The sequence below is a fragment of the Pan paniscus genome, chromosome 14 (assembly GCF_029289425.2).
Source record: "Pan paniscus chromosome 14, NHGRI_mPanPan1-v2.0_pri, whole genome shotgun sequence".
NCBI lineage: Eukaryota > Metazoa > Chordata > Mammalia > Primates > Hominidae > Pan > Pan paniscus.
This window is the reverse complement of record NC_073263.2, coordinates 44,458,086-44,479,292: the sequence shown is the minus strand read 5'-3', so window position 1 is coordinate 44,479,292 and position 21,207 is coordinate 44,458,086. Positions and strand designations below refer to the sequence as shown.

Sequence of the window (21,207 nt, the reverse complement as noted above, 5' to 3'; positions counted from 1 at the left end):
CAGGATGGTTTCGAACTCCTGAGCTCAAGTGATCCGCCCACCTTGGCCTCCCAAAGTGCTGAAATTAAAGGCGTGAGCCACCGCACCCGGCCAATACTTGCTTTCTTTCTAAAAGTAGTTGTAGCTGTTGAGAGGGCACTTGATTTGAGCTGGCTGTGAAATTGCAATAGGCTTATGTGTTGTGATAGGCCTATAAAGCAGAGAAAATAGTACCTGTGTTACCTGTTTCAGAGGGTTCATGAAGGTCCAACAAGTCATATTTGTAAATGCTTCAGAAACTTTAACTCCTTAAAAATGAGTAGACAAGGCCAGGTGTAGTGGCTCATGCCTATAATCCTGGCACTGTGGGAGGCTGAGGTGGGTGGATCACCTGAGGTCAGGAGTTCGAGACCATCCTGGCCAACATGGTGAAACCTTGTCTCTACAAAAATACAAAAATTAGCCGGGCTGATGGTGGGTGCCTGTAGTCCCAGCTACTTGGGAGGCTGAGGCAGGAGAATCGCTAGAACCCAGGAGGTGGAAGTTGCAGTGAGCCAAGATCATGCCATTGCACTCCAGCCTGGGCGACAGAGTGAGACTCCGTCTCAAAAGAAAATAAAATGAGTAGACAAGAGTGAACATACTTTATAAACTCTGAGAAACACTTTCAGCTGGGCACGGTGGCTCACACCTGTAACCCCAGCACTTTGTGAGGCCGAGGTGGGCAGATCACGAGGTCAGAAGATCGAGACCATCCTGGCCAACATGGTGAAACCTTGTCTCTACTAAAAATACAAAAATTAGCTGGGTGTGGTGGCACGTGCCTGTAATCCCAGCTGCTTGGGAAGCTAAGGCAGGAAAATCGCTTGAACCTGGGAGGTGGAGGTTGCAGTGAGCCAAGATCATGCTACTGCACTCCAGCCTGGGTGACAGAGCAAGATTCTGTCTCAAAAAAAAAAAAAAAAAAAAGAAAGAGAAGAAAAAAGAAACTTTCATGTACAATAGAAGAATGAAATAATGCTGCCGGTTAAATTGGCCTTTAATGATAATACGACACAGCCCAGTTTCAGAGGGATAACAATATGGGTAGAAATTTGCAGCGTAGAATCAAGAAGGTGTGGTATATTGTGGGGTGCTGTCCTTCTAAAGTTCTATCATAGGCTTCCCTGTCTTTGAAAGTCACTGGAATTTCTTTTATTTTCGTCTCTTTAATGTACTAGGCTACAAGTGATCAGTTTTACAGCTAGGTTTCTTTTGTATCTAGTAGTCTTTTTCAAAATTTTCTTGGAAGGTCAGTGCCTTTTATATTAAAAATTGCAATTTTCTTACTCCAGCAAGATGAAGGGGATGTCCAGACATTCACAAATGGCAAAGATCAGAAGTCCTGGCAAGAATCACAAATGGAAAAACGACAATTCTAGACAGAGAGCAGTCACTGGATCAGGCAATCACTTGTGTGATTTGAAGCTAGAAGGTCCACCGGAGGCAAATGCAGATCCTCTTGGTGTTTTGATAAACAGTGATTCTGGTAAGCTAAACAGGAAAATAACGTATTTATAAGTGTATAGACAATGATGCTGAAGTTGATTATTCACAGCCTTGCTTGTGGAAAGTTTAATATCAAATGTATAACAATGCAGAATGATGCTTTTGTTTTTGTTTTTAATAGGAGCATCTTGTTTAAAACGTCATTTCAGAACATCTTTTCTGAGTCTTGGGTGGGTACATGGGGCAGGGAGGCTATAGGAGAAAGACTGTATTTGCTGGATAATTTTCATTAGTGTGATGTAATCTTAGAAATTTCTTAAGATTGTTTTGAATGTATTAATGCTGTACATTCAAATTTGCCCAAATATGTGGATTTTCCCTTTACCTATAAAGCAGCAATTCTAATGGAAGTCAGTATACTTTATGCTACTGAGCATGAGCATGATCTCTGGGCAAAAAATACTAATTCATTATGTTTGATTAGTACTGTTCTTCTTCAGAGCATAGATTATATTTACATATGTTTGTCCTTGAATTTCCTCTAAAACATATAGGGCAAGTTAACTTGCTTATTAGTTGAAAAATAAAAGCATTAAAATGCTGGTGTCACATACAGATATCATTTAGCCTTTGAGACTCCATTTCTCTTCCTGAAAAATGAAATGTATATGTAAATATTTTTACTACATTTTTCTCCAGTAACATTGTGAGGCTCTATCTAATTGCATATGCTTTGTACTGCAAAGGAATACCCAAAGATTATTAGTGAGTGAACTGACATTAGTGACATTGTAGATTTGATTGTAGGCTGTTTAGCTTGGATGATGTTGGCTTCTATGATAATCACATGGCAAGTTTTTGAACTTACGAATGGCAAGAAAAGAGAGCATAACTAATTCGTTGACTGAATTAGGATGGAAAAAGATCATTGCATAAGGGAACATTAGGCTAAGTAGAAGATAAAATTTAATAACATTAATGATGATATATTAATATCAACTAACACTTACTGAATAAGGCACTTACTGAGCTCTATATGCTTTATATAGATGAAGTCTTCTTATGACAGCCTTTTACACATATACCGTTACTGTTACCATTTTAGAAATGAGGAACATAGAGACTAAGTGTGTTTATGCCATTGAAAGTAATAGTAAAAAATGCAGTTACTTTTGCATCAACCTAATAGTTTATCTTAGTCATTCTGCTCATTAGTGGCAGAATGAGAATTTGAACATATGAGTCTCACTCCACCAGTACACTACACATCCTCTAAATATGAAGTCTGAATTTGTATAAAAAAAATTGTTTGAGTCTAGGATAGTTGAGATGTGAGAGAGAGCAAGAAAAAGGCAGATGATATTTTGAGCCAGTGCTGAGTTTACTCTTGGGCACTGATTTTTTGTTTGTTTTCTTTCAAAAAATTTTAGAGAGAGCTCACATGCTTCTTCAGACTTGTAATGTGTGGCCTTGATGACAAAAGACCATCTGTACTCAAATATAAGCTTTTATGTCATTAAAACACTTAAAACACAAATGTGAAGACTACCATTATAATCAGTAAGTTACTAATTTGAAAATTATGTAAATCTTTTACTTTGTGCAATTTTCTAAATGAACACTTGAAGGACTCTAAGACTGATATTGGATAGTCTTTGTTGTTCTTCATTTTGTTAACTTAGCTTTGGTAGATGGTTAATTCTGTTTTCCCTTTTTATTTAAAAAAAAAAAAGTATTTCAGTATATACTAATCTGGTAAAACACCAACTAAAAGACGATTGTATCTTGCTTCTATTTAAGCTTGTCTTAGTCCTCAGTAGATGCCTTAGACATGAGAAACAGTGGTAAATCCTCTCATCCTTATTGGTAGAAATAATTCAGTTGGATTCTGAGGAGCGGTTGAAAGAGAGATCTCAGGCTGGGCATGGTGGCTCACGCCTGTAATTGCAGCACTTTGGGAAGCTGAGGCAGGTGGATCAACTGAAGTCAGGAGTTCAAGACTAGCCTGGCCAATATGATGAAACCCCATCTCTACTAAAAATACAAAAATTAGCCGGGTGTGATGGTGCATGCCTGTAATCCCAGCTACTCGGGAGGCTGAGGCAGGAGAATCGCTTGAACCCACAAGGTGGAGGTTGCAGTGAGTTGAGATCACACCATTGCGCTCCAGCCTGGGCAACAAGAGCAAAACTCAGTCTCAAAAAAAAAAAAAGAAAGAGAAATCTCAAATAATTTTGTTTTGGTTTAAATGTTGAAACCCTTACCTATAATGAGGGTCAAGGATGGGAACATGCCTATTTCGAGTGTCAAAGATGAGAACCTGTATCTTGAATATAAAAATTACCCATATAGACTACAAATTTATAATTTTGAATATTTAAAAATTTATTAATTTTTATAATATTATATTATAACCAAGGAAATCACAATGCCAATGATCAAATTATGGTAGCTTAAGTTTGTAGGAAAGCTGTCATTTAAATTCACCTTATCCTTTACCTGGGATTTCCTCTGGACTTTGACATTTTCCAAATCTGTTTTAGACCAGGGGTTCTTAACCCCTGGGCACAGACTGGTACCTGGTACAGTTCCTTAGCCTGTTAGGAACCCCGGGGGGGGCGGGGATGGGGAGGTGGGGAGCAGCGAGCAAGCATGGCTTCATCTGTATTTACACATTCCCTATTGCCTGCCTTACTACCTGTGAGCTCCGCCTCCTGTCAGATCAGCAGCAGCATTAGATTCTCATAGGAGCGTGAACCCTATTGTGAACTGTGCACGTGAGGGATTTAGGTTGTGTGCTCCTTATGAGAATCTAATGCCTGATTATCTGTCACTGTCTCCCATCATCCCAAGATGGGACTGTCTAGTTGCAGGAAAACAGCTCAGGGCTCCCACTGATTTCTACATTATGGTGCATTGTACAATTATTTTATATATTACAATGTAATAGTAATATAAAGTACACAGTAAATGTAATGTGCTGAATCATCCTGAAACCATCCCCAATCCACCCCCCACCCTCTGTCCTTGGAAAAATTGTCTTCCACAAAACTGGTCCCTCGTGCCAGAAAGGCTGGGGACCGTTGTTTTAGGCCATAGGTTCTTTAACTTTTCACTGCAGGTATAGCTACAGACAATCTATCCTCCTGTTTTCATATGTCCTAAGTCAGGCTTGTCCAAACCAAGGCCCATGGGCTGCATGCAGCCACGGATGGCTTTGAATGCAGCCCAACAAAAATTTGTAAACTTCCTTAAAATATGAGATTCTTTTGTGTGATTTTTTTTTTTAAGCTCATCAGCTGTTCTTAGTGTATTTTATGTGTGGCCCAAGACAGTTCTTCCAATGCGGCCCAGGGAGGCCAAAAGATTGGACACCCCTGCCGTAAATATTCTCCACTCTCCAATATATGTTTTCCACTTGTTTGGAGGCAGCTTCTCTTACCCTGGGCAAGAGCCAGCCAACCTTAAAATCTGGTTATTCAAGTTGTCAGTGGCAGGCCAGCGGCCAGCACTGTGATAACAAGACCCACTGTTCTCATATGGCAGTTGATACTTTTCAGCACTAAGCTCACTTTAATAATAAAGCTCTCCCTATTGCTCCCATTTTTTGCCTTTTTCTGGCTCAGAACTTAATCCAGACATCAGCACTCACATTTTAAACAAGACTCAAGTTCTAGAGGATCTTCATAACTTTCAGATCATGCTTGGAAAATCATTGCCTGGGTTCACCTTTTCTGTATTGTATTTGGTGCCATGTGTACTCTCAGTAATTGTGCAGCTACTTTGAATTGAGATTGACATTGTTTTGATGGGAAAGCCTTTTATTTAAAGAAGTCTCCCAATTTATCAGTTTTGAGTGTGGCTTATTGTCTGTCATTAGATTTCCTTACTAGCATATTTTTTTATTTCCTTGTGTATTCTGCTGACTGGCCTAACTTAAGGATTGTTTTTTCTTTGTTTATTTTGGTATCTCATTAGTTATCATCCAGTTCATTTTGTTGCCATTGTTTAAAATATATATGCAACAAGTTTATGGCTTTCCTAGCCTGTAGTTTTAAACAGTAAGTCAGTTGTCTCAGCTAGGAAGAAAGTGGGTCAGTAAGGTAGCATTGAGCATCTGTGACTGAAGTGCCTCAGCATCCACAAGGCAAAGGCAACCCAACTTATTAGTCATTTGTTGAAATACAGCTATTGTCATAGAACACTGGGATGTAAGTCTAACTATGCACTCACATAACCTAGGTTGTTTTAAAGGTAGGCATTAAAATAAGAAAATAAGCTGGCCCAGCACATCAGGTGTCATGGATACCCATTGGTAACTGTCTTCTTTGAGAGCTGGAGACTGTAAAGCAAAGTCCCTATTTTTGAGGGTGACTTTGAAAATATATTGCATTTTTTAAAGAATACTTAATTGCAAATCTTGGGCTACAGCATATAATTGTGCTTTGCTCCATAAAGGCAATAGGAAATCGTGGGATGGGGGTTGGTGGGCGGGGGGTACGGATAAGTAAGTAAAGAAATAAGTTACAGGAAGAAGCCAGATAGGAAGCTTTTACAGCTGGTGTTTAGAGTGGACAAGGCATTCAAAGGGCAATGTTATTTTGCTACTTTCCTTTCAGTGGGGATTTATAAGGTCCTGCGTTTGGCTTACCCAGCACTGTAATTCACTATAATGCCGAGGATTTCAAAGGAGTCTCCCTGCCTTCCAGAAACTCATAGTCTAAGAATAATTTTTAGATCATTGCATTAGATTTTTTTGGGGGGGGATGGTGGGAACATGATGTGTGTATACGAGAGAGAGAGGTGAGATTTACCCTAAGAAAAGTGTCGCTAATGTTTTAATGGTAAGAGAAATTGTTTGAGCTTGTATTTTATAAAAATGCTAAAGTCTGGTTCTGTCAGATCAATTGCTGCTATCTCTATGCTGGTATTTTCAGTTTAGAAAGATGTTTTAGCTGTTTTTATAAAATGAAGTTTCTTGAGTATTATTTTGTCAGCCAGTACAATGCCTTTAGCATAGTCTTTACCTATAGGTGCTAAAAATGCCTGCATTAGAACTACTAGGTAGATCCCAGGGACTTTTCTTTCTTTCTTTTTTTTAAAGATGAAAAGTTATTGTAGGAGATGTTCTGAGAGTGCCAAAAGGACAGTATTTTTCAAAGTGTTATTACATATGGTTTGTCCCTTAAACATTTAACTGAGTGGAGAAGAAAAAATAGGGAAAGAGTTGTTTATTTGTGTGAATTTGTAATTTACCCTTTAGGTAAGTCAAGTATAGTGAGCTTTGACACTCCTAGGAACAAGTACACCTAGCACTCTAATTGTGGTTTCCAAATACTATTCTCCAGGTAAAGGAACCAGAGCCTGTTGGAGAAATGACTGATTCTGGGGTTGGGACAGGGAAAATATAAGCTGAACCTAGAGCATCTCATAGCACCAGAAAGTAAGAAAATGCTCAAAAAATGTGAAGATGTGGGTATGTCAGAAGGATACTAGAAAGAGTTCCCAAGGGCCAAAGTTGGAACAATTGGTGCCACAAAATAAATAATAATAAATTATAACCCTCAGAATAGAATAAATACCCATGAGTCTATACTGATATGAGTGCCTAAATAAATAAATAAATGTGGGGGAGGAGGGACAGGTCTTTCTTACAAAATAATTCTAATTATTAAATGTAGAAGAAATGAGAGAAATAGCAAGTCAGCATTAGAGCACCACAGTAATAATTGTTTTGGGCAAGATCCTCTGATGAATGGTAAAATTAGTGGTGAAACGTTAAAATGAAACAATATTTGTCATAGCCTCAAAATATCTCCCCCCAAAATATTTATTTATTATAATAATTATTAATTACCGTGGTTTTAACATGTTGAAAATTCTTTGATATTCCTTACTTGAGTTGAAGCTTAATTCTTCTTCCCTGGAGTGTGAGCTAAACTTAGTAACTCATTTCAAGAAATAGAATAATGAAAGAGAAAAATAGTAACTTTGTAGTAGAGAAAGCAGGCAGACCATCAAGTAGTCAAGGTCAACATTGCCAGTAATAAGTCCTACTGATATCATGGACCTGGGTTGTGATGAGAAGGGCACATCTCTGTGGTATTCCTTCTCAAAATCCATAGCCTCAGTCTAATCTTCAAAAATGTCAGACAGACCCAAACTGAGGGACATTCTAAAAATACCTGATAATAATCTTCAAAGTATCAAGTTCAGGAAAAACAAGGAAAGACTGAGAAACTGTCACAGATTTAGAGAAGATTAAGGAGTCATGACAACTGAATGCAATGTAGTATAGCAGATTGTATCCTGGAACAGAAAAAAGGACGTTAGTGGAAAAGCTGGTGAAATTACATTACAGTCTATAGTTTAAATACTAGTGTGGTACCAGTGTTAACTTCCTAGCTATCATAAAGTACTTTGGTTATGTCAGATGGTAACATCAGGGAAGCTGGATGAAGGATATATGGAGACTCTGTACTATCTTTGCAACATTTGTATAAATCCAAAATTGTTTCAAAATACAAAGTTTAAAAAAGAAGGGAGGAGGGAAAGGACATTAAAGCCTTGCCCTGGGCTTCATGAATTGGATTGTGAAGAATACAGTTTTCCAGAGTCAATTTCCCTTTGTTTTTATTTTTTTCTGTTATTTTCTGATTATAAAAGTAATACAGAAAATGTGGGAGCTGGGCATAGTGGCTCACGCCTGTAATCCCAGCACTTTGGAAGGCCAAAGTGGGCAGATCACTTGAGGTAAGGAGTTCGAGACCAGCCTGGCCAACAGGGTGAAACTCCGTCTCTACTAAAAATACAAAAATTAGCCTGGTGTGGTGGCACGTGCCTGTTAATTCCAGCTACTTAGGAGGCTAAGGGGAGAATCACTTGAACTCAGGAGGTAGAATGCACTGCACTCCAGCCTGGGCAGCAGAGTGAAACTCCGTCTCAAACAAAAACAAAAACAAAAAAACAGAATTATAAAGATGATTGAAGCTGAGTAAAATAATAGAGAATGGTGGTCAGAAAAGGGGATATGTGCTTTTATCTGAAGTGATCAGTAAAGGCATCTCTAATAAGGTGACATTAAGACATCTGAATGAAATGCGGGGCTGATACCTAAGGGAATAGCAGTCAAGGCAGAGAGACTGCCACAGTCACCCCAGCCTTTAGTGACCACAACCCTCATCAGTCAGCAGCCAGCAACATCAAGACAGTACCCTCCATCAGCAAAAATGTCACAATCCCCTGAAGTCTCAGATGAGTTTTAGCATTTTTTAGCAATGAAATATTTTTAAATTAAGGTACATTTTTTAAGACATAATGCTATTGCATACTTCATATGCTACAGTATAGTGTAAACATAACTTTTATATGCCCTGAGAAACCAGAAAATTTGTGTGACTTGCTTTATTGCCATATTCACTTGATTGCAGTGGTCTGGAACCAAATCTACAATATCTCCAAGGTATGATTGCATATCAAATAACTGTTTGGAGTTTTACTATAAAAGGGAGGAAAGAAATGGAGCTATAGCTGGGAGACATTATTGCATTATTGTGGACCATAAAGACACTTTGATAGGATGGCTTCATTTTAAGAAGACTTTGTCTGTGGGAAGCATTCTAGTTCACTGATAACAATTTGGATTTGGAGTCAGATAGCCAGGCTTTAAATTTGACCCAACTGATTTATAGTTATCTTAAGGAAAAGTTACTCAAATTCTCTGGATTTTTGTTTCATCCCTCATCACATACCTCATAAGGATTAGGTTAGATCATGCTTTTGAAGAGCATAATATTCAACTATTACTGTACTTTTTGTTACCTCTCTTTGAGTCTTGGAAATAAATGCTGCAGTTTGGTCTTTCATCATTCAACCAATGAATGGGAAGTCTCCATACTAACACTGTGGTGGATTTCTGCTTAATCTACTAGTAATTCACATAAACTTCATACTTTCCTTTCCCTTTATTAATCAAGGAGTAAAGGTAACTTAGCTTAAAATTGACAAGGAGTACTTTTATAGGTGTGATGGTGTGTAGTGAGGAGAGAGGATTTAGCTTCATCCAGCAGAAGGTGGCAGTTGAACATTCACATAGAAAGATATTCCCATTTCCTACTGGCATGCTTTGGTTTCTCCTAGACTGACTTGGTGAACATTAAATGCTTAGTCTTGAAACATTTTATGTTGGTTTTGGGTTGAGTTGGTTAATTAAATAGACAAATTACTTATTGTCTTCAATGAGGACTTATTTTTATTGGTTGTCTAGAATAGAGTTAATAGATTGTTAGAGCTGCCAAAAAGAAATGTAATAGGTGGTGTCCTGGGGCTACAACTAGGCTTGCTGGGCCTGGATCAAACACTTTATATTTGGCAGGCACTTTAGTATTATGCTTGGTAAATTCTCATGGTTGCCTTGTTTATTTAAGTTCTTAGAAGTTTTAAATAATAAAAACTTTGAGTGGGCTGGTCACAGTGGCTCACACCTGTAATCCCAGCACTTTGGGAGGCCAAGGCAAGCTGATCAACTTGAGGCCAGGAGTTTGAGACCAGCCTGGCCAACATGGTGAATCCGCATCTCTACTAAAAATACAAAAAATTAGCTGGGCATAGTGGCACACGCCTGTGATCCCAGCTACTCAGGAGGCTCAGGTAAGATAATTGCTTGGGCCTGGCAGGCAGAGGTTGTGGTGAGCCGAGATTATGCCACTGCACTTCAGCCTGTGTGACAGAGCAAGACTCTGTCTCTAAAAAAACTTTGGGTGGATTAATTCCAGCATTACTGTTTGACTAAGCCTATAGAATGCTTTGAATATTATTTGGATCCCCCAAAACAGTCTTAAAAACAGTTAAAAGCATAGGTATTTTAATACTTCATTTATTTCTAAACCTAATTTTCAGAGGCAGTGATCCCAATCCAGTGAAGTTAAATAAAGTTTGGGTCTTCCTACTACCTGTAAATGAACAGCAAAGACTATGTAATTAAGTTAATTTAGAGTATGCTGAGATGGTATAACCTGTGAAGCATGCTAAGTAACTGAGCTCTATATAGCTTCCTTTTCCCTCACTGTCTCCTCTGGGGCAAATGGTTTCTTGGCCCATGAAGATGTCTAAACCAAGGGGAAGTGTTTCTGGCCCCCTAGAATTAGTCTTTTGGAAAGATTAAGGAAATGATCAGAAATGACTTAATTTTCACTAACAAATGAGGGAGTGGGGGATGGTCAGCTTTTTTATGGTGGTAGATGTTTTGAATCTGACTTCTTTTCCCTTCAGAGTCTGATAAGGAGGAGAAACCACAACATTCTGTGATACCCAAGGAAGTGACACCAGCCCTATGCTCACTAATGAGTAGCTATGGCAGTCTTTCAGGGTCAGAGAGTGAGCCAGAAGGTAAGTCATGGTGTGTGTTGTCACAGGGTTTTGTTTTGTTGCTTTTTGCCTTTTGTGCATGCTGCGCATTAATAACATCCAGGATGTGCATTCTTTATTTGGTTTTCAAATTCCTTTTCCATTTGAATCAGAAGTAAAGTTAACATGGGTTAAAGGAACTCTGGAGTAATAAAGAAATGTGTTGCTATTCTGGGAATAAAAAAGCAAAAAAATACAATATAATGAAAGAATAGGAAGGAAAAGAAAATATCCACTAACAGAACTGAAGAAAATTCTAAAAGAAATGGCAAAAAGAAAATTCATTTTTTTCTCTCTGCTCTGAAGAACCCTTGTTATAACGTGTTTATAGCATCTTTGGTAGATGGAGAGAGATCCTTTATGACAAAGAGTGTGATACAATTTTTTTAATGAATATAGGGCATTGTTCTTCCTAGAGCATATTTACGTAAATTATCTCATTTGGAAAACACAACAACCTTATACTTGTGTCTGCATTAGCTTGTGCATTTTAAAGGTCAGAAGAAATTGAATCTTTTCAAGAGTCTTTCTGAGAAGTCAGTAACTTTCAGAATACATGTCTTACCTTTAAAGATGATGTTACGGATGGTAACGTGTGAGGCTTCATTGTGAAATTTAATTGTGATAAACCAGTTTAATTTCCTTCAGCATCTCTTTCAGGGCTACCTGAAAGAGCTATGAGTAGGCTCTTGATCTGATGCAGTGTGGCAGTTTTTAATCCAAGGTTTATATCAATAATCCAGCATATGTTTAATGAATAAATCTATGTTCCACTGTTGTGGACACCTGGCTCTGTGTGGTCATTTTATTTAGACTTTACCGGCCGTGAGAGAATTCATGTCTATGTCTCAGGACAAGACGTGTAATCAAAGTAGGAGCTGTACTGAGAATAAGAATACAGGTCTAAAAGTGTTTATATAGAATGAAGAGAAGATTCAAATGTAATTGGTTGGGCCAGGCACGGTGTCTCACACCTGTAATCCCAACACTTTGGGAGGCTGAGGAGGGTGGATCACCTGAGGTCAGGAGTTCGAGAGCAGCCTGGCCAACATGGTGAAACCCCATCTCTACAAAAAATACAAAAGTTAGCCGGGCATGGCAGCGCGTGCCTGTAGTCCCAGTACTCAGGAGGCTGAGGCAGGAGAATTGCTTGAACCCAAGAGGCAGAGGTTGCAGTGAGGTGAGATTGTGCCACTGTACTCCAGCCCGGGTGACAGTGAGACTCTGGCTCAAAAAAAAGGAAATGTAGTTTGATGGAGATGGCTGCACTTTTAATGTTGACTAGGCTAGAGATAATCAATGTTTATGTATTTGGAAGATGTTGAATAAGGAGCCGTTAGGCTTTAATATGAAAAATGGTGTTTACATGTGTCTGTAACATGGGAAGTTTTTTCTTTTTTAAGTGGGCCATGGCTTACTATGGTAGCTTCTTAATAGCTACTTGAATTTTGAAATATAAGCTACTTTGGCTTTATCACAGTATTCCTTAACAGATGGTTGCCTATTTTAATTTTAAGAAAAATAGCATTTTTTTGTGCTCTTGTTTCTCATACATTGGTATGAAGACGGAGTTATTCTTTAAACACATATTACATTTCCTGCTTATCAGTTGTATTCATAACAGGTGATAGCAAAGAAAACTATTACCAGAATTACAGAATCCCATAAAAACAGGCTGGACTAATGCTTGCTTCTCTGTTTCTTAAGATGGAACAGTATTTTTATACTCATGTCTTCATTTTGAGACTGCCATAATTTTAAATTGGAAGAAAGGAAACTGGAAGGGATCTTTGAGATCACCTCTTTATTTTATAGAACCTTAAGCATAGAAAGGATAAGCTTGGTCGGGCACGGTGGCTCATGCCTGCAATTCCAGCACTTTGGGAGGCCGAGGCAGGTGGATCACCGGAGGTCAGGAGTTCAAGACCAGTCTGGTCAACATGATGAAACCCCATCTCTACTAAAAATACAAAAATTAGCCTGGCGTGGTGGTGTGCGCCTGTAATCCCAGCTACACAGGAGGCTGAGGCAGGAGAATTGCTTGAACCCAGAAGATGGAGGTTGCAGTGAGCCAAGATCGCACCACTGCACTCCAGCCTGGGTGACAGAGTAAAACTCCATCTCAAAAAAAAAAAAAAAAAAAAAAGGAATAAGCTTGGCAAGCTGGTATGTAGCAGACCTGACATACAGGTTTGGAGTCTTAAAAGTCCGAAGAAGCCAACTTTCATTGCCTTCCATTATTGTCTTTCTCTCTTTGGCATTTACTGTCATCCTGCACAGTAATGCGTAGACTTTTCTTTTATAGATAACAAAGGATATTATCTGTTAAACTATATATAAGATTTTGTATGAATGCATTTTGACTAATTGTTAAAATGTCCTGCTTTAAGGAAGAAACCCTTGCTTCACATTCCTAAGTCTTAAGAATTATTTTATATAATTTGAATTCAGCTTTATTAAGCCATCCAGGTCACTAGCAAATTTCTAGCTTTCAGTATTAATTCTGGGCTCTAGGATGGGATATTGACACATAGGGAGTTTTAAATAAATAATACCAAGGAAACAAAGTGGTCTTTTAACCATGAAATAGTATCTAGAAGGCTGCTTATTTACCTGGATTCTAAATATATAGGAACAATCTGTTTCTTCCTGAGTTTAACAATTGTGTCTTCATAATTAAGATCTGTCTTGACTTAAGAATTAGCATGAAAGTGTTTGGAATCTTAAACATGGATAGCATTTTTCTGGAAAGATATTTAAACAAGGGAAGTGTCCCTCAAGAAAGACTGAAGCAAAGGAAGAGGTAATACTCACATCAGGGTCTGTAAGAATCACTAAGATACAAATTTAATAAGAAATACTTCCAAATGGGTTGGTTTAATATCTATTCTGCATGTTAGCATTTTAGCATTTTTTTAACTGTGTTAGAATTTAAGCACAGTTTTACAACTCCCCAAAATTATGTTTCCTCAAACTGATTTGGCTATGATGGGGGAGATTTCCAAATTAAAGACTATTTCAGAAGGCCACAAACCAAAAAGGGTGTTAAATGTTTGATAGAACTGAATGAGCTATATTTAAAATTTAATTGGTGAACATTACATTAATATATGATAGTTAGCTGGGAAATGTTGTAAATCTCAAGAAAGAGAAAAATATAAATGTTAGTCCCATCCTCATTTCTTAGCAGAAAATTGACAATTATAAGCTCTGATTCATTTGACTCTGTGTTCCTGAATTGAGTGATCGATACTTGAGGGGAAGGGAATAATAGAAAATAGTGTCCTGGTTTTTCTTATTTATCATCTCTATTTTATAGATGGAGATTTAGGTAGAGATAAGTAGCTTGCCCAAAGGTCACACAGCTAGTAAATGATGGAACTAGGATTTGAACCTAACAGTCTGGCACCAGAGTCTGCTTTTACCACTTGTCCCTATACTTCTTTTCAAATATAATTTCTACATTGAGTCCCTATGTAATGTTTGAGTATTATGGGTTTTGCCACTCTTGTCTAGGCAATTGAACCCTGTCTCCCAACTTCTAGAATAGAATTCTTTATATCATATCACACTGATTCATAGTAAGTAAATAGTATAACTATTGGGGAGTGGGGAGAGGTGAAGATTCTGAGCTTAAAATTTGTGAATTTTCAACTGTTCATATGGTTTTTCTCCTTTATTCTGTTAATAATGGTGAAATGTCAATTGATTTTCAAATGTCAAACCAGCCTGTATTCCCAGGATAAAATCTACTTGGTCATGGTCTATTACCCTTTTAATACATTGATGGATTTGATCTAATATTTTATTAAGGAGTTTTGTATACATGTTCATGCGGGATATTGGTCTATGGTTTTCTTTTATTGTAATAGATTTGGTATGAGTAAGGATCTATTTCCTCCTCTTTTTTAAGGGTTTGTGTAAGATTTCTACCAGTTTTTCTTTTTGTTTCTTGTTTGTAGAATTCAGTAGTGAAGCCATCTGAACCTGGCATTTTGTTTTTGGGAAAGTTTTAAATTATGAATTAAATTTCCTTAATAGGTCCAGGACTATTCATATTTTCCTATTTCTTCTTGAGTGGGTTTTGATGATTTGTGTTTTTCAAAAGAATTTGCTTCACCTAAGTTGTTAATTTATTGGTATATAGTTCATAATATTTCCTGTGATATCTGTAGGATCTATAATGATGTCCTCCTCTTTTATTTCTCAAGTTGTTAATTGATTTTTTTCTCTTTTTCTCAAAAAGTCTTGGTGCATTTATTAATTTTATTAATCTTTTCAAAGAACCAACTTCTGGTTTTGTTGGTTTTTCTCTGTTGTCATTGATTTTCACTCTAATCCACTGATTTTCACTTTTTAGTATTTCCTCTTTCCTCAGACCCTACACATTACAGTAGAAGCTTAGATAATTGATTTTAGACTTTTCTCATTTCTAATTTAAGCATTGAAAGCCATAAATGTACCTTCATGAACTGCTTTAGCTGTAGTCCACAAATATGATACATTATGTTTTCATTTTTATTTATTTCAAAATATTTTCTAATCTCTCTTATGATTTGTTCTTTAACTCTTGGATTATTTAGAAGTGTGTTGTTTAGTTTCTAAATATTTGGGGGTTTTCTAGCTAGTTTTCTGTTAATGATTTTAGTTTAATTCTGTTACAGTCAGAGAACATATCTCTATACTTTCAATTTCTTCAATTTATTGATACTTATTTTATGGCCCAACACAAGGTAAATGTTCATATGAACTTGACAAGAAAATGTATTAGGTCGGGTGTTCTTTGTCAATTTGAGTTAATTGTTAGTGGTATTTTGTATCCCTACGAATTTTCTGTCCAATTTTTCTTTAATTACTGAGATTAGAACGTTCAATATTCAATCATAATAATGGATTTGTCTACTTCTCTTCTCAGTTCTATCAGTTTTTGCTGCAATGCATATTGAAAATCTGTTCTTAGGTGTTATTCTTTGTCTTATTGACGAATTGACCCCTTTAGCATTATGAACTGTTCCACTTCATCCCTGGTGATGTTCACTGTTCTGAAGTCTTTTTTGTCTGACATTAATACAGCCTTTCAGCGTTCATGTGATTGGTATATGCTTGGTATCTTCTTTCATCCTTTTAACTTCTTTGTTTTACTTTTTAGGAGTTGGTCTGCAGTTTATAGTATGCAGCTTAACTTTTCATAGTGTACTTTCAAATGATATTATCTACTTCACATGTAATTTAAGATTTTACAGTGTATACTACTTACATATTCCTTCTGCCTTTTTACTATTGTTGTCATAGATTTTATTTCTATAGATGTTATAAATTGCACATACACTTAATATTTTTGCTTTAGTTTTAAAATTTTTCCAATGAGGAAAAAAAGTCTTTTATATTTATTCACATATTTACTTTTTCCAGCACTTATCCTTCCTTTGTATAGATCCAAGTTTCCATCTGGCATTATTTCTTTCATAGAGATCACTTTCTGTAGCTCTTCATGGTAGTCTTCTCAATTTTTGGTAGTTACAGCTTCCAATTTGAAAAATACTAGAATACATTATAAATGCCTTGCAAAAATCTTTCATAGTTTTAAGTTATTAAGTGAACAATATTATGGCTAGGAGGATTATTATGGATTTGTTGGTTGCTTTTGAAAGGTCTACCTGTTTTGTTTTGTTTTGTTTATTTTTGTGTTTGTTTTTCATCACACTTAGAAACTCCCATCAAGACTGAAGCAGACGTTTTGGCAGAAAACCAGGTTCTTGATAGCAGTGCTCCTAAGAGTCCAAGTCAAGATGTTAAAGCAACTGTTAGAAATTTTTCAGAAGCCAAGAGTGAGAACCGAAAGAAAAGTTTTGAAAAGACAAACCCTAAGAGGAAAAAAGATTATCACAACTATCAAACGTTATTCGAACCAAGAACACACCATCCATATCTCTTGGAAATGGTAAATTATTTTTCTTTAGGTTCTAATCTTTGTGTTCTCACGTCATAAAGATAGAGCCACTGGGGTGTGTGTGTGTGTGTGTGTGTTTGTTTTAAGGTTACCAGAGACACATTGACCTTGGAGACTTTGTATCTTAATTCTGCAGCTACATTTGGCATATAGCTGGTATATTCAGTGAATGTGGAATAATATAATTTTTACAACCACTTAAAATAAATTTAGGTTTCACTAGTTGGTAAGGAAGTATCTACTGAGGTTTATTGACTTTCTTTTAAGTTTCCAGTGAAAGCACAGCTAAAAGTACAATGGCAAGCTGAAGGGAAAAAAAGATTTTTAGTACAAATGTCTGTTGAGAACCATACAGTAACAATTCTCATTTGTTATCTTCTGGGATTGTCTTCCTTCCCTCCCTCCTCCACCTTTTTTTTTTTTTTTTTTTTTTAAGAGTTGAGGTCTTGCTTTGTCACCCAAGCTGGAGTGTAGTGGCGTGATCATAGCTCACTGTGGCCTCGAATTCCTGGGCTCAAGTGATCCTACTGCCCCAGCCTCCCAAGTAGCTGGGACTATGGGCATGCACTACCATGCTAATTTTTTTTCTTTGTACACCTTTATTTATTTGTGTTTATTCTGTGCATTCGTGGCTTTATTCTCAGCATTATGTGCTCAAAAATCTAATAGCTTTCTTCAAATTATAAAGAGGAAGCAATGCATCTTCAAGTTCTCAGTAGTGGACATGAAGCTGTTTGAAAATCAAAGATTTTCATGTCTAAGCAATAGAAGTATTTTACATTTTTTAGTGGAGTTATAAAACTGTTGACATTCTGTGAAAAGTCTGGTTTTGACTTACAAGTTAAGTACTTATTTTGTAGCTAAAGTGTTCAGTGGCTACACTCTTGAGGTGCTACCTGTAGCACAGTTGCTTCCTATTAAAATGGATCTGAAATATACGCTCCATTTTGTATACATAGTAAATTACATTTTTAAAAGTTACCTTATAATTGGTAAATTAAGTGAGCTTTCCACTGAAAGTTTCTGTATGATGTTTCTGAACTCTATCAATAACACCAGAAAATAAAGTAAATTCCTTTTTGGCAAACTACATGTGATTCCTTGATTATGTGCTTGTTCTAAATACCAGGGATTTTTAGCTTTCTTTTAATTACAATAAGCACAAAAATGGAAAGTTATAAAAGTCAAGGAATGTTGGAAGTTTTTACTGCTATTTTCATTGTTACATGTAAATAGATGTACTTATCAATTTCTAGGCTGCTTATGAATTTGGGTTTGGGCAATCCTCTTTGACATAATTTTAGATTAAAGAATTGCAGACTTTTTAGCCGGGCATGGTGGAGCATGCCTGTAATCCCAGCTACTCGGGAGGCTGAGGCAGGATAATTGCTTGAACCCGGGAGGCGGAGGTTATCGCATGATTGCACTCCAGCCTAGGCAACAAGAGTGGAACTCTGTCTCAAAAAAAAAAAAAAAAAAAAAAAGAATCGCAGACGTTTAAACCTATTTTCCTGTCCTATGCTAGATACTCTTAGAGAGGACTCCAAATATAAGCGTTAGTACTGTTTAAAAAGCTAGATAGTCTTGGCTGGGCGCGGTGGCTCACGCCTGTAATCCCAGCACTTTGGGAGGCCGAGGTGGGTGGATCACAAGGTCAGGAGATCGAGACCATCCTGGCTAACACGGTGAAACCCCGTTTCTACTAAAAATACAAAAAATTAGCCGGGCATGGTGGCGGGTGTCTGTAGTCCCGGCTACTCGGGAGGCTGAGGCAGGAGAATGGCGTGAACCCAGGAGGGGGAGCTTGCAGTGAGCTGAGATCCCGCCACTGCACTCCAGCCTGGGCGACAGAGCGAGACTCCGTCTCAAAATAAATAAATAAATAAAAAGCTAGATAGTCTTGATATAAATTAAAAGGACATGTTCTTGCATCGTTTTTTAGCAAAATAGTGAATATAATACATATTTCTTATTGTTCTGTCTTCTTTATATGGAGAGGGTACATGCAATATTTTAGATTGTATTTCCCAGATATAATTTATTTACCACCTCATCTTTTTTTAAATTGTGTTTTAGCTTCTAGCTCCGGACATTCGACATGAAAGAAATGTGATTTTGCAGTGTGTTCGGTACATCATCAAAAAAGACTTTTTTGGACTGGATACTAATTCTGCGAAAAGTAAAGTTGTATAGGCATCTGGTGTTTCAGCATACATAACTGAAGCATGTGAAACAGTATCATCCTCGTTAGTAGAGGAAAACCAAAACCCTTTTTTCCCTCAAAATTGGATTTGTAATTAAATTGTAAGCCTCGTAGGATGTATGTTGGAATTTTAAGTCTTTCCTTTGGTTCTATGCAAATAAAAAAATAACTGATTTTTTAAGACTGTGTCTGTATTGTTGGGATTGATTCTAGTATTTGCTGGGAGAATTTTTTCTTTGTATTTATTTTAATGTATTGTTCTCATGTAAGAATGACTGATGTTGTGTTAGTTAAGAATTGAAGATAGGTTTAGCAGTAAAGAAGAAAGCTTTTAAAAGGATTGATTCAGCTAAGCAAAGTTGGGCAGAGAAATACAGCCATTTTGTTTTTAATGCAGAAAAGGAAGATGTTCTGTAGCAAGGGGGAATATTTTAAAAATAAACCAGATCAAATTAATACAATCAGAAGGTTTCAAAATGTAAATATTCCTTATTTAAGACATGTTTAAATTCACCTACTAGCACGACTTACATAGCTCAAATATTGAATGTTTAAAATATTAATACAGATGGGGCCTCTTTATGTTTAGATAAAATTGAAGTACTTAATTGAAGCTTTTTAAAAATTGTAAAGTAAATGAAAGCTATTGAGATCTTTTTGTCTCCTATAATACCAGGGAATTTGAGCTTGTGTTCTAGTCATTGTACTAGCTGTAGCTATTGGTCTGCCCTTTTGACATACAGCTAAAAGGGACTAAATTTGTAAAAAATTAGTTTGTTATAGTTGAAGATTAACTTTTCCTAACATTATGATTATTGAAGTTCATGAATCTTGCTGTCAAGGAAGAAAGGTAAGAAAGCTGATAGCTCCTCCATGTTGGTAAAATCCTCTCCAGAATCTTGGAACACCTGGCATGTGACCCTAGTGACGTCACAGACCTGAGATGAAGATTCATGTTTAGCCAGTGTTTTCCAGCCTTGTACCCACCATACAGATCTGTTTATTCTGTTTCACCCTACTCCTCCAGTGAGCCCCATATTTTGGGAAATTATCTGCCTTATACATTAACTAATTCAATTCATATAACACTGTTGAGTGCTTACTCTTTGTACCTCTATTGTGCCTATATTAAAGGTGTACAAATAAATAAGGCCATGTCTGACTTCAAGGAACTCAGTTTAATTTTGATATATTCAAAGATGTGATTCCCAACCAACTCAGGATGAAGTAACTAGTGTTACAACTGAGTTGATATTCTAAAATATAACACAGTTTGTACTTTTATTACTAGTTAGCATACACATTTTATAGGCTTATGGGTTAATAAATGAATTCATGGACTCCTGGACTACTTTCATTGATGACCATATCTCCAGGGATGTTGTTGATCCCCACACTGCCTTAAGGTATATTATAGAAACAGTTTTATTTTCCGTTTTTCTTGTTTCCTGATAATAAATGTATTTAGGACTGAAAATACTCCTGAGTACTCCCTTGGCTGTATGTCTGACAGTCTTTAGCTATGGTGACTATTGTTTATTTTTAATGGGTATCTCAGATTCCAAGTGTATTTAAAATTTCTAAGGAGATATAATATAGCCTGTATGGTTTCTACTTTATGGAATTATATGGTCAATATTTGTAAATATTCTATGAGTTTTTGGTGGGTAGAGGGGTGCTTTGCCTGTTTTGGGTACAGGTTTTTTTGGATTTAGCTTGTTAATTGTTCAAACTTTCTGCCTTCTACATTCCTATCTTATTGTTCGTTTAATCAGTTTCTGAAATGTAAGCATTACATGACTATTGGTGAGTTGTGCCTTTTATAACTGAAATACTTTACTTTTTCTCATATCCTCTATAATTAACTTCTATTTTCCTTAATCAAACCAGCTCTGGGAAATTTAATACATTTATATTAATTGAGATTATTAAAACATTTGGACTATTCCTGGCTGTCTTACTTTGTATTTTCTATATATCATGCCCTCTTGTTTTTATTTTGTCATCTTACTGGCTTGTTATTTTTTTCTCCTTGTTATTCCTCCAGTGGTTTGGAAGTAATTAAACCTATTGCTATTTCTTTAGTGATTACCTTTTTTCTTTAAGTTTAGAGTTAATTAGTAGCCACATCTTCCATCCATCTCCCAATTAAGTCAGTAACCTTAGCATTGTTTCACTTCCC

At 36.7% G+C, this 21,207-nt stretch overlaps 1 protein-coding gene across 1 annotated transcript in view; it reads left to right on the top strand.

Annotated features, from left to right (window-relative positions):
• NUFIP1 (nuclear FMR1 interacting protein 1) overlaps positions 1-20,972 on the top strand; it is a 49,569-nt gene extending 28,597 nt beyond the window's left edge. The window contains exons 7-10 of the mRNA XM_003807667.6: positions 1,314-1,507; positions 10,738-10,854; positions 16,581-16,813; positions 18,899-20,972. Coding sequence (XP_003807715.2) covers positions 1,314-1,507; positions 10,738-10,854; positions 16,581-16,813; positions 18,899-19,015 — 661 coding nt within the window. The 3' untranslated portion in view covers positions 19,016-20,972. The remainder of the gene's footprint in view (positions 1-1,313; positions 1,508-10,737; positions 10,855-16,580; positions 16,814-18,898) is intronic.
• The last annotated feature ends 235 nt before the right edge of the window (positions 20,973-21,207 follow it).